The sequence below is a fragment of the Scleropages formosus genome, chromosome 2, assembly GCF_900964775.1.
Source record: "Scleropages formosus chromosome 2, fSclFor1.1, whole genome shotgun sequence".
Taxonomy (NCBI): domain Eukaryota; kingdom Metazoa; phylum Chordata; class Actinopteri; order Osteoglossiformes; family Osteoglossidae; genus Scleropages; species Scleropages formosus.
Window position 1 is genome coordinate 8,654,611 of NC_041807.1, and position 13,247 is coordinate 8,667,857.

The following is a 13,247-nucleotide window of genomic DNA, read 5'->3' on the forward strand; positions in this document are numbered from 1 at the left end:
GAAAAAGTGAATATTTCTTTTGTGCCTGGAAGTGCTTCGAGATGGGGAATGCTGTCTGCAGCCCACTTTCTCATTGCCGTTAAATTAATCTGGATGTTTTTCTCCTGTCGACCGCTGCGGTTATTTTTCCAAAGGCCCCCCACCCCCCCAACTCGGTCACTTGATCATGGCTTTGGTGTTTTAGTTTAGGTGGACGTTTAAAATCAAAGCAATGTGGTACAACTTTGTGCTTACGATGCAAATTACAGCCGTGCTTTCCGTCTGTCATTTGTTTATCAGCTTCGTTTTCTGTGGGAATCACTGACAGGAGTGGCTTTGCTCAGGTGCGGCTCATGTGGAATTGCGGCATCCTGGCCTTAATTCGAACCCGCAGTGTGGCCAGTTTTTTTGGTTTGTCATCAGACATTTGGGGAAGTTGGTCATTCTCTTGCTTCCATCCCTAACATACATTAAGAGGAAGAGAATTGTGGATTTAAAATGTTTGATGTCCCAATGATAAAAGGCTAATAGTCGAGGATGAAGGACAAACTGAAGTCCTGTGGGGAAAAAACTGAAAGCCAGAAAATGAGACTGCGATGATCTGACTGTTAGATCTCTTGATCTTGATGATCTGACTGTTGGATCCCTTGCTCTTGGTCGTTGATTCTAAGAGACAAAAGCTGTCAACTACTACTACTCTCATAGTACAAAGACGAAAGTAGTTGACAGCTTTTGTCTCTTAGAATCAACGACCAAGAGCAAGAGATCTACCAGTCAGGAGATGCACCCAAGACCAGCACTTGGAAGAGGTTCACAAATGTGCTGGTGTGTCCGTATGAACTAAGAGTAGAGTTGTTCAAGTGGTGCTATTTTCATGGATGTGAAAGATGGACAATGAGGAAGCAGGACAGGGAAAAACGTGGACTCCTTTGTACTTTTGTGCTGAAGATTTTGAAGAAAATCACATGGTTTCCTCTCATAGTCCAAAGACGTGTTTCAGGTGAATTTAGGTGTATTTTATTTTATGGCTGTATTTTATAAAAATACTCTACGTATTTTTTCCTGAATGAGTTTGTGTGTGATTACATGGCTGTATCAGTTCATTTCGGTCATCATTTCAAATATCCTTCTTTCTCAACTTGCCACTTGAGCGTCACATAGAGTCACTCCCTTCGCTTGTGGTTTATATTGCTATCATTTTGATAAATATCTGCATATGTATCTTCTCGTTCATCAATTACTGACTAATTTGTACAGTGAATCCGACTGAATCCAGTTCCCTTGATGCGTTATTTCAGCACTCGGCTTTTTAAAAAGGTCTCTTCTCGGGGGGCGTCTCCATCGTCAGATATGACTGGGGAACATACACACGCGTGCAGAGGCAGGATCCCCAGCTCCCTGCTGGGTGTGTGTGACGGTCTGCTTCGGTTCTGAGAACGGTCAGCATTGGGGTTGGTCACGGGTTCACCCCAGCCACCCCCGGGCTTACAAGCGGCCACAGATGGAGCCACTGATCCTCTGACTTCTGGGAGTATTAAGCCCACACGAGTCTGGCCCCCAGCGCTTTAAGAAAATGCACCATCTGTTACGGTGCAAATAAAACCAACACGAAGTCCCCCTCTAACAAGGACAGAGGCCTCACGCAGGGTTTTTTTTTTTTTAGTTCCCGCTGCCACACACTGGGTTTTTTTCTCCCAGAGATGCATGGCAGTTCCGTACAGTAATGATGGTTTTGAATTGCATTATGATCATATGTCCCATGAGCCCCCGGAGTTTCCTGTGGTGTCCTGTCGTTCTCTTTGTGAAAGTGAGGCAATAGTGAAAGTTGACGGCTTCCCGTTCAAACACGACAAGCAGAGAGCAGCGGTAAACCTGAAACCGAGCCTCCCTTAATCCAACGTGAGAGATGAGGAACTGTTGAAAAGACTAAAAATGTGTGTGTATGTATGCCCGCCCGCACACACACACCTCATCTGAAACCGCTTGTCCCATTCGGGGTTGCGGGGAGCCGGAGCCTAACCCGGCAACACAGGGCGTAGGGCCGGAGGGGGAGGGGACACACCCAGGACGGGACGCCATTCCATCGCAAGGCACCCCAAGCGGGACTCGAACCCCAGACCCACCGGAGAGCAGGACCCAGCCAAACCCACTGCGCCACCACACCCCCCCCACTAAAAATGTAGCACATCCTTATTCATAATTACAAATTAATTTTGCATGTATTTTTCCACTGAAGAGAACAACTTTGTGTTGCCAGGTGAACGTGAGTTTTGTTTATTTGCAAAACGATTGAGGGGAATGGCGGACTCGGCCTTCCAGGGATACGCGGCGGCCGTGTCATATCTCGCTGGAGGCTTGAGAAACGAAGATAAATGCGCAGTTGTGAACTTCGCCTCTTGGCACAGCCGCCGACTCCCTGTGAACCCAGGTCTGAACTCCCGGCACGAGGGACTCGTTGTCCTTTTGGCTGCACAGCTTTTTGTGTAAACCCCACGTAAGCTGCAGTACGGTACGCTGCAGGAAGACATCGAGTCCTTTTTCTGGAGCGACGCTCGGCTCAGCTGCTCTCTCTGTGTCTCCCGGTGTCGCGGTAACGCCGTAGGAATGACGGCTGACTCAGGTGTTCAGTAGCGGGAGCGTGGGGACCCGTGTCTCAAACCCCCGCCCTTACAAGAGCGGTCGTCTCAGCGGGAGCACACCACATCTGATCATACATCTGGCCCTTGACTCTGTTTCCTGAAACACTTTTTGGGCTTTTTTATGCTCATTGTGTAATTATATGCTGTTGGCAGCACCAAGTGAGACACTGTCGACAAGCACTATGACCAGCACAATAAGCTACTTACTGCCCGCTGTGCGGGGGGTGCGGTGGTGGAGTGGGTTGGCCCGGGTCCTGCTATCCGGTGGGTCTGGGGTTCGAGCCCCGCTGGGGGTGCCTTGCAACGGACTGGCGTCCCGTCCTGGGTGTGTCCCTTCCCCCTCCGGCCCTATGCCCTGTGTTGCCAGGCTAAGATCTGGCTTCCTGCGACCCCGTATGGGACAAGCGGTTTCAGATGGTGTGTGTGTGCGTGTGTGCCTGCTGCGTATAAACCCACAGCTCTTAAACTTTACTGTGAACGTTTCCGAAGAAGTTGTACGGCGAGTGCTGAGCAAGTGCCGGACAATTACACACTCTAAGTCAATATTAGTGGGATGAGGCCCGTGGGAGTGGGGAGGGAGCTGGTCCCGTTCGCTCCAGTTGGGGTGCCGGATTACCGTGGTCACCTGACGTTTATTTTCTCCAGTTTCATGTCAGTCTGGAGTTTTTGTTTTCATCTCTAGCTGGTTGCCCACGTCATCATCGCAAAGTACGCAGTTAATGATTTTTGCAAACTATATTTATTGAAGTATTTATTCGTTCATCATTTATTTGGTTTTCTCCCTTTATTTAAGTTGTACTTATTGCTTTAATATATAATGTTTTCTGAAAATATGTGTTATTTGCTGTAGCCTCGTCAGTGCTTCTGAGTCTGTTTTCAGGGCAGAGCACCGTATGTCGCTCCAGGCTCATTACAAGTACTGCACATGTAAATACAGTTTGAGCTGAATATGTACAGGGAGTATAGTTTCTTCTACATTGCTGTTTCCCATTCCTTCTTGATTTATAAGATGCTTTTCAGACTATGAGAATATGCACACGGGGGCACGGTGGTGTAGTGGGTTTGACCGGGTCCTGCTCTCTGGTGGGTCTGGGGTTTGAGTTCTGCTTGGGGTGCCTTGTGATGGACTGGCATCCTGTCCTGGGTGTGTCCCCTCCCCCTCCAGCCTTGTGCCCCGTGTTGCTGTGGTTAGGCTCTGGCTCCCTGCGACCCCGTATAGGGCAGGCGGTTTCAGACAATGTGTGTGTGTGTGTGTGTGTGTGTGTGTGTGTGTGTGTGTGTGAGAATATATACACACTGTCTGAAACCACATGTCCCAAGTGGGGTCACAGCAACCTGGAGCCTAACACAAGGCTGGAGGGAGAGGGGACACACCCAGGATGGGATGCCAGTTCATTGCAGGGCATCCCAAGCGGGACTTGAACCTCAGACCCACCAGAGAGCAGGCCCTGGCCAAACCCACTGCACCACTGTGCCCCCTGTACTGTGTGAATTTCACAGAAGAAAGTTGCAATTACAATATCTTTCATGTAGTGCTGATTGTAGCGCCCCCCCCTGCAGCACTGATGTGGAGTAACGCTCCTATCCATTGTGTGCGTTGATCATCAGTTATAGCTGAATTGTGAATTTATTCTTATGTTGCTCACAGCGTGTGATGACGGTATAGTCAGATGCCGTAGTGATGAACCGGTTGCTCGGTTGTCCCTGTCCCCTGTCTCTACAGCACGCTGTCCAGTTGCATGCACGCGGTGGTGGCCCTGCTCTACCCCTTCTCCTGGCAGCACACCTTCATCCCTGTGCTGCCCTCGTCCATGGTGGACATTGTGTGCTGCCCCACGCCCTTCCTGGTGGGCCTGCTGTCCAGCTCGCTACCCAAGCTCAAGGAGCTGCCCGTTGAGGAGGTGGGTCTTTCTGCCCCTCGGCTGTAGACCGCTGAGATGCTGCAACACACTGATGATCATCTAACTATACCAGTTACTTTGGAGACTCATGACAGTGTCCCCCAATGCACTTTTTACTCTTGGAATATTGATATTTGAGTCAGCATCTGCATGCTTCAAATGCTTTACTGATAAACTTTATGAATATTTTGATATAATTATGAAAACGCTTTTGTTCAGGTCGCTTACCATTGTGGACGAGCTTCTGCTCACTCCCCCAGATGTGATGCTCAGACGGAGTCTGATGTGCTTATGATGTTTCTTCATCATCCTTGTATCGATTTTCTCCTGAGACCCAGGAAGTTATTGAATTAATTTCTTGGATTTCTAGGAAGCTGCCTAAGCTCTGGCCCAAACGTGTGGTATGTTTAGAACCACAAAATATTGTCTGTATCACGTATTAGATCTTAGCATGGCATCACGTACAGTTTGGGAGGTAACGCTTGTAAGCATGTGTCCCCTGGAGAGGACAAAAATGAACGGCTTGGTCTCAGGAGGATTTTTTTCGAACGGAGCACTTGCGGGTCTATCTGAGCAAACCCTGGAAACGACGGAAGGACAACAACAGGGGATTTTCCCCACACGACCCAGTGGAACAGGCACAAGGCGGCCCGTTTCACAGTCGTTACGACATCCCAGCGCAAGAGTCTGGCTTTCATAGAAACTTGACTGCAAAAAGCCTTCCCTCCAAAACTTGACTTTGCCGCAAAAACAAACGTTGCCTCCTGTTTACAAAACGGCCCACTGGCGTGGCTTCATTAGTGACCCAAAGCTAGCGCGGTGAGCAGGTTCACATCAGCGGTGCTATTAGTCAGGCATCTGCACAGTCGCCATGGACGAGTGGAGACGTCTGCTCACGGTGCTCGCTGTCTGGATCTCGCGTGGTGACCATGGAGTCCTTCACGAGGTCCTAGGTGCGAAGCCCTGGAGGGTCCGCTGACTCGGTTAATGTCTGATGAGCAGCAGATGAATTGTGGGAAACTGAAGGCGCTGACCTGGCTTGCGCCTCTGTGCTGTAGACATGAATTACTCTGGGAGGGAGTTACACTGAAGGAAACCCAGTGACCCCCCGGCTCCCTCAGGGTTGGGTCCTCTGCTGCTTGTGGGTTTGGCATCAAAGTTATGGAGACGAGAGGAGCATATAAACACTGCTCTAATGCACTTGGGTAAAAACTGCTCAGAGACTCCTGTATTCTTTAACAAATTTTAAAATGACGAGGGGGGTTGTCAACAAACATCTGCTCCCATTTTCTTTACTTCCAGATGGTGTTTATGAACAGCATAAATGATTGTGTGCTCTGATTTAAAAGAGTTTTGTTGATTATCAATTTGTGTCCATCTAAGCCAGAGTAAATATTGCTTTTTTTCTGTCTTTAGGCATTAATGGTGGATTTGGGAACAGACCGATTCATTAAACAGGTAACAGCTGGACATATCTGACATTATTTCGTGTATTATTTTCATTTTGATTTTGCTGTAAAACACGAATGAGGAGTGAGTCAAACTACTGATATTGTGTCATAAGTGCTGAGCAGTTTGTCAGTCAGAATTCTTAGAGAATAAAGGTCGTCATCTCAAGGGTCTAGATCTTAATGGACCTAATCATTGGTCTTAACATTTTGCTCGGTTGGGCTCTAATAATGTCCTTCACTTATCTATTTTCTAAACTTTCGATTTGTATTGCTATGAATACTTCCTGGATTTACCTGCCAAGCTCATAGTGGTTCATGAGTGGTAACTCATGGTGGTTATGTGGATTAGAATGTAGGACCATCTTAATTCAACTCTCTTCCACAGTGTTTACAGCTCATGTCTGATGTTTGTGACATTGATTCTAATAGCATCTAATAGTGGGAATGGTCCTACTGGTACCATGGAGACCAAACATCTATATCTTTAAAGATTTTTACATGACCTAATGAGTGAATAAATGAAGGGACATCTTTAATGTTATTTTTGTGTGAAATTGATTGTTGACTTGGTAAAAATAACTTTAGAGTTATGAACAAAAAAATGAGTTATGAACAGCTCCTTGGTCTCAGCTGGAATCTAACACGAGTTGCCAGTGTACAAAATTTGCAGAGAACAGTGAATCTTCAAGCACATTATATTTATTTATTGTGTAATGAGAACTCAATGAACAATCAGAACTGTGTAGATCCTGTCAAAATGACTGAAAAACAATTTAGAATGCACTAGGAGCCATCTGGGGAACATGGTGGCACGGCTGGTTTGGCTACTGCCTGCCCTGTGGCAGGTCTAGGGTTCGAACCCTGCTTGGGGTGCCCTTCGATGGACTGCCGTCCTGCCCCGGGTGCGTCCCCCCTCGCCCTTACGAATTGCGTTGCCAGGTTAGGCTCTGGCTTGCTACAGTCTTGCTGGGGGCACACGGTTGTTGACATTGGTTGCTTGGTAGTAGCCATCCGCGCTTCAGTAAGTCTTTGTTGAGAAACTTTTTTGCGAATGGTTTCCGAGCAGTAGTAGAGTTTGCTCATTCCCGAACGCTTTTGGTAATTACTACACTCGTAATCTGTAGATGGATGATGAGGCCTCACTGTTGCCACGGAAACTTCAGGCCGCTCTGGAACAGGCTCTGGAACAGAGGAATGACATCATGAGCCAGGACTCCGACAGTGAGTCGGATGAAGGTAAATGAGTGACTGAGTACCTACCGTATTTCCCTCAACGTACAGCCAGATCAGTGCAGCTGTACTTCTACCTCTCCCTGGTAACTGCAGGCCACTGCTAAATTATTGAATTAAATATACTTTATTCACATTTAGCAGGGGGCACGGTGGCGCAGCAGGTTTGGAAAGGGCCTGCCCTGTGGTGGGTCTGGGGTTCGAGCCCTGCTTGAAGTGTGTTGTGGCGGACTGGCATCCCGTTCAGGGTGTGTCCCCTCCCCCCTCAGCCTTTTGCCCTGTGTTCGGCTCCGGTTCGCCGCGACCCCACTCGGGATAAGCTGTTTCAGACAGTGTGTGTTATTCACATTTAGATTTTTATTCATTTAGCTGATGCTTTTGTCCAAAGTGACTTAGAATGTTAATCTGCTTATAATTTGTTACCCTAAATTGCCCAGCTGTATAAATGGGTAAGTAGCTTGCTTAGGGTACTACAGTTGAAGGTGGGATTCAAACTTGCAACTTTTGGGTCCAAAGGCAATTGCTCTAACCACTGCACTACCAGCTGTGAAAATGATTCACCCCTTTATACAGCTGGGTTACTTTTTTTTTTTTTATTGGCTAAGTGCATCGATCAAGGGTACAACAGAGGCAGCAGGGATTCGAACCCGGGTCCTTCAGTTGCAAGGGGTTGGCTCAAACGATCGCAATTCCTAGGAACTTATAAAGAGCTATAATGTGGACAATTTCACAGTATAATGCAGACACTCGAAGAGCACACCTTCGTTTTGGATTTTGTGTAACATATTGTTAGCATTTGCGTTGGTATTTCTGCAGGGAGGAATTGCTCCTCATTGTCATTAAGAGAATATTTCACTTGGAAAAACAGAATGGAAATTTCCTGGCAACCGCCAGCAGTGCGAGTTCTAGAGCAGGACTGTAAATATTTCTGCAGCGTTCACATGGTTATGATTTAGCGGAGCAACGACTCCTTTGTCTCTCTCTAAACGCAGAAAACGACTTGACTGCGTTGCTCTTCCAGTTCGCTCCGCACAAGGGAATCAAGGGAATAATATATCCTTCGTTGAAATGGTTTTATTAATTGTCACAGCTCATTGATAAAATTCGGTAAATCTTTTTTTTTTTGCGGGGGGGCGGTGGCTGAATGCTTCAACTATGATAGTTTTGATAGTCTTGTCACATTTATGCCTCTCGTGCAACACAACACATTGATGCCTTCCTGGAGACTCTTTGGATTTGCGCTCCAATTTCTCGAGCTACGTCCCCATTCCCACAGAGTGCAACACCCTCAACAGCGTGGTGTCCGAAGCCTTCATTCGCTTCTTCCTGGAGACCGTGGGCCACTATTCGCTCTTCCTGACGCACAACGAGCACGGCGAGCGTGTCTTCCAGAGGGAGGCCTTCCGCAAGTCCGTGGCCTCCAAGAGCGTGCGCCGCTTCCTCGGCGTCTTCATGGAGTCCCAGATGTTCGCCGGCTTCATCCAGGACCGAGAGCTGCGGAAGTGTCGAGCCAAGGGTGAGATCCCAGGGTGCCACGCGGAGTTATTCCCTGGTTCATTCCCTGCAGAGCTTCGCCTTTGTCTCCAGCTGCTCGGAAGCGGCTTTGTTCTTTTGCACATGGATTTGTTTAAATGATTCGTTTGTCGCTTAGCTCTTGTCTTCATCACCTTCCCACCATTGTGACCGTAATGTCGTGACTGCTGCATTTCAAGGTAAATAAAACCCTTTGCACCAAGAAGGCCCACCACCGATTGTTTTGCAGACAGTGCCCCCTGCTGGTAACACAGTGCATGTTGGTAAATATGTGAATAACCCTTTGTCCAGATGAGTCACGGCGGTGTGGAGTCTTTCCGGAAAGCGTAGGGCGTCAGGCTCCACAATACTGCAGTCCATAGCAGGGCGGTCACACACACTTGTAGGAGGTTCCCAAGTGCTTCTAATACGTCTGTTGTCCCCACTAATGCATTTTTTTGTTTGATGGGTTTCCGCCTCTTCTGATGTGAACTCAGCGCCCTTATGCTTCAATCGCAGGTCTCTTTGAGAAGCGGGTTGAGCAGTACCTGGAAGAGCTATCTGACACGGAGCAGAGTGGAGTCAACAAATTCTTCAAAGGACTGGGTAAGGAGCACTGTGGGACTCCGTCCTGCTCAGTGTTGGGGGTGAACCCAGCTTCTCGGATTTTCTATCATAACTTCAGGCGAAGACAGGCTTGTAAATTATGTACTAATGTTATAAAAATAGTGTAGACTGAATTACTTTGTTGCTTATCTAAAACTTCAGAATGATTTTCATTTACAAGTAGTCAATTTTTTTTTGATGGCCACTTCAGGTTCATTACCTTTCTCAAGGATACAATAGCAGGAACCTGGATTTATTTTTGACAAATTATCTGCTATTCCTGATGATACAGTACATTATTTTGAAATGAAATCAACCATTACATTTTTTTTTTCAGGAAGCAAAATGAAGTTTCTACACAAAAAGAACTAGAGGAATTCCCTCCTACTCTTTCTCAAACCAAATATCAGACTGTGGATTCTTACTGCATAGCGCACATCAAACCCTGGTACACCCAACATGTGTTACATTAGGCTGTGTCAAACACATCCCATTGTGTATAAAAAAAAAAAAGAAAAAAAAATTCACTGTAAGCTTGCTGTGTTTTTTTTAAGAACTAGTCTAGTTATTTTGTAGATAAAACTGTTATAAAGATGTCAGGCTAGACAGAGGACGGTACTTAATGTGCATTTTGACTGTTTCCAAAATAACCACTGATTTTATAGGATATACGCGGACAGTCTGCTTAGCTTATGTATGAAGAATCCTAATCTCGTTCTTGCAATACATTAGTGTGAATCTTGCTTTTCTGACTTGGAATGAGGTACTTTGGCCAAGGAACCCTGTGAGTTTGACAGCTGGAGTGAGTGAGTGTGTGCATGTGTAAAGGTACATGAAGAAAATACTTGTTAGTGTTAGTCATTTGCTTTGTGTCCTTTTTGTAAATTTCTAAATAAAATGAGCAGAAGGTTTCTGAATTCTGACCATGTGTGCTATCGAAAACCTGGCCATGTGAGCAAAATACTTGTTCTACAAACAAAGCCAATCAATGACAACTTAACACTTGTGCTCTCCTGCTGAATGACTTTCTACAACATTAACAGGAATATATGAACAAAAATGAAATTTGCCCCTCAAATCCGCATGTCCACAAATTCACCTGAATCTTGATCAGAACAACCCTACATATCGAACCCATGTTAACTGAAACCTAACCACACTCATCCAGTGCTACTCACTGGGCAGATATCCCATTCTTGTATCATTCAAAGAAATGCCCCAGACAAAAATAATTCCTTTTTTACAATATTTATTGCAGCAGAGGTATGTAGTGCTCATGCCGTAAGCACACAAGCTCCTCCGACTTCCTTGATCTTCTCCTCTGCCTTCCTGCTGAAGAACTTGGCCTTCACAATGACGGGCTGTTTGGGGAGTTTGCCTTTGCCCAGCACCTTGAAGTAGCCCTGGAAGAATGAAAAATGCTCCATCAATGACCAGACTGGACTCAGTCATTAACAGACCACATTGCTATGTATTAAAAGAAACTCAAAAGTCATATCATGGGAAGAAGTTGATAATTTAAACAAGTGAACTGGAGTGAAAGGACTATTGTACTTGCCAGATATTACTCATTTCCAACTTTTCATTAAATACACTTTACTGCACTGCTTTGGGGTAGACAGAACATAGAACAGTTATTACTGTAGGTTGAAATACTGCTTAAATCTATACTACATTCAGTACGATAACACCTTTGACTTCAGCATTTTCCAGAAATATCTACAGAGAAGTGTGGTAAACCATGAGATTCCATGATAATTTAATTCACAAGTACAGCAGCCACACTGTTAGCAAATCGCCATTTAATCACCGTTAATCTGCAAGCAGAAACTGTTGCCAAGCAAGTGTCTGACCCAGCTGAGTTAAAGCTGGTCAGAGAATAAGGCTGGCATTCAGTCTGCGAGATCCCTAGCACACCAAGACAACTGGGGATGTCAGGATGAGACTCTAGTCTTGAAAAACAGGAACACAAACTGCAACATGTGAGCATCATTGCTCTCCGGGTTTAAAGGTCTGCAGGGAACCACAACTTACAGCTCGAACAACATCAATGATGGGAGCTGGTCCATCTGGCTTCTTAGCGTAGTTCACCCTGGTCTGCTCACTGACCAATGTCCACAGCTTGTCCAGGTTGATGGTTGGGCAGAAGATTGTGTTCCTCTTCAGGTGGTAATGTCTCATACCGACTTTACCAAAGTATCCAGGGTGGCTAATTGGCACAAAGAAAACTGAGCCACTTCCTTTGGATGCAGCATAAAGTTTCAGTCACAAGAAACTATTACCTAGTAGTATAAATGGGTAAATCATTGTTAAGAATTAACATTAGAAATCATCTGAGAAAGTCAACTAAATGAATAAATTACAATGTCAGCTGAAAACATTCAAACATGCAGCTGCACAAATAATTAGGTAAAGAAATAAACTGAATGCATATCACTTTAAACATCAGCTGACACCATAAATTCTGAGCCATGTGATAAAATAAGTAAAATGGAAAACACCTGAAGAGGAAATTAAGTGCCTGGGAACTGCCCCAGTTACCAGGCTGATTTTCACCTCCACCAGAGTCACAAGCTATTTTTAACACCAAGCAAAACTTCTTAGAAATATTTTGATTTCTTCGATGCCATCGACAGTGTAATAAGACTTGAGGTAATCATGTTAATTGGTATCTTATAAAGAGATGGACACTTGACCAAGAAATGAATAAACATAACTAAAAATTAATTCAGAAGGAATCAGCTTCTCTCAAAATCACTATGACAGCATGTAGAACCATTTTCGAACTGCAGGACCCAGTTTAACATCCCAGCTTCTGCAGTACCCATGAGCAAGGTAGGTACCCTGAGCAAATACAGCCAAAAATTACCCATCTGTATGAATAATCCAGATTACAAGGTTACAACCCAAACCACTGCACTACCTACTGCCACCTCCAATTGCTCGACAGAAACTTTAGAACAGACAATAGAATGTGTTAAGACTAGACATGTCACAAAGACAAGCATTTACATTAGCTTTATTAAGACTCTTTTCTCCAAAGAACTCTGTGTTATCAACCCATACCTTACATATATTAATAATATTCATGATCAGGGTGACTTACAACTCTAGTACTGTGTACACTACTAGCAGCACCTTTTGCAAACACCACATTTCTGGGCATCAAAAAAGGCCTGTTTTTGCACTCACTATTTGTCAAAGTTGATCCTGTGGTGATGCATACCACCAGCATTACCACGGCCTCCGGGATGCTTCCTGTGTTTTCCTGCGGTCCGAGAAGAGAGACGGGGGTCAGTCAGTGGGGTCTTCAGCTGTGTTCCCGTGAGCCTCAGGAGGCCAGGAGGATCACTCACGACTCACCTACACGGCCGTGTCCGTGGCTGACGTGCCCCCGGAGCTTCCTGGTCTTAGACTTCTTGGTGGGCTGAGGACAGAGTAGTTCGCGCGGTTAAACGCACTTTTAACACAAAGTCACCGTAGGCAGCACCACCTTTTCATCATCGTGCTGCATAGTCGAGGCTCAGGCTCCCACCGACGTTCTCTGGAGAGCCCTGACAAGAAACGTTGCAGAACAACGCACTGCTGGCCAGTTAACTTCGATGACCGAGCCAGGAAAACCATTTTTATTAATAATCGGGAGTATTTATTAAATTAACTGCTTCATATCACTGTATGCCAGTGCGCTAAGGCCTACAGTGTTCATGACAAGTGGATGGTAAAAAGTGCTTTTATAAAATATAACGTCAAAATTCTGTTGAAGCGATAAGCGACCACATGTCGTTCATCATTGTAAGTGCTTTGCGGGCACTTTTTTAATATCATGACAGAGGATTGATCCAGATTAAATTCATAAGCACCGGTGAGCGTATAACAAACACATACTCACCATATTCGCGAGTTACCGAGAAAAGACCGAGACTTCCAGA

The 13,247-nt window shown here is 45.6% G+C and overlaps 2 protein-coding genes and 1 non-coding gene across 4 annotated transcripts in view; 1 reads left to right on the forward strand and 2 right to left on the reverse strand.

Moving 5' to 3' along the window:
* LOC108939885 (suppression of tumorigenicity 5 protein-like) overlaps nt 1-9,831 on the forward strand; it is a 66,439-nt gene extending 56,608 nt beyond the window's left edge. For both annotated transcript variants that reach the window (XM_018761549.2, XM_018761542.2), the window contains exons 15-20: nt 4,342-4,519; nt 5,936-5,977; nt 7,095-7,206; nt 8,477-8,716; nt 9,232-9,318; nt 9,656-9,831. In XM_018761549.2, coding sequence (XP_018617065.2) covers nt 4,342-4,519; nt 5,936-5,977; nt 7,095-7,206; nt 8,477-8,716; nt 9,232-9,318; nt 9,656-9,690 — 694 coding nt within the window. In that variant the 3' untranslated portion in view covers nt 9,691-9,831. The remainder of the gene's footprint in view (nt 1-4,341; nt 4,520-5,935; nt 5,978-7,094; nt 7,207-8,476; nt 8,717-9,231; nt 9,319-9,655) is intronic.
* A 719-nt stretch (nt 9,832-10,550) lies between these two features.
* Nucleotides 10,551-13,244, reverse strand: LOC108939910 (60S ribosomal protein L27a). Its single transcript, XM_018761580.1, has 5 exons — nt 13,208-13,244; nt 12,682-12,745; nt 12,511-12,586; nt 11,353-11,527; nt 10,551-10,721 (listed from the first exon to the last, which is right to left on the reverse strand). Exons 1-5 carry the CDS (start codon nt 13,208-13,210, stop codon nt 10,593-10,595), a joined length of 447 nt encoding a protein of 148 aa, XP_018617096.1. The 5' UTR covers nt 13,211-13,244; the 3' UTR covers nt 10,551-10,592.
* LOC114909936 (small nucleolar RNA SNORA3/SNORA45 family) lies at nt 11,147-11,276 on the reverse strand. Its single transcript, XR_003797487.1, has one exon. It is a non-coding gene; the product is annotated as a small nucleolar RNA SNORA3/SNORA45 family (small nucleolar RNA).
* Nucleotides 13,245-13,247: the final 3 nt, after the last annotated feature.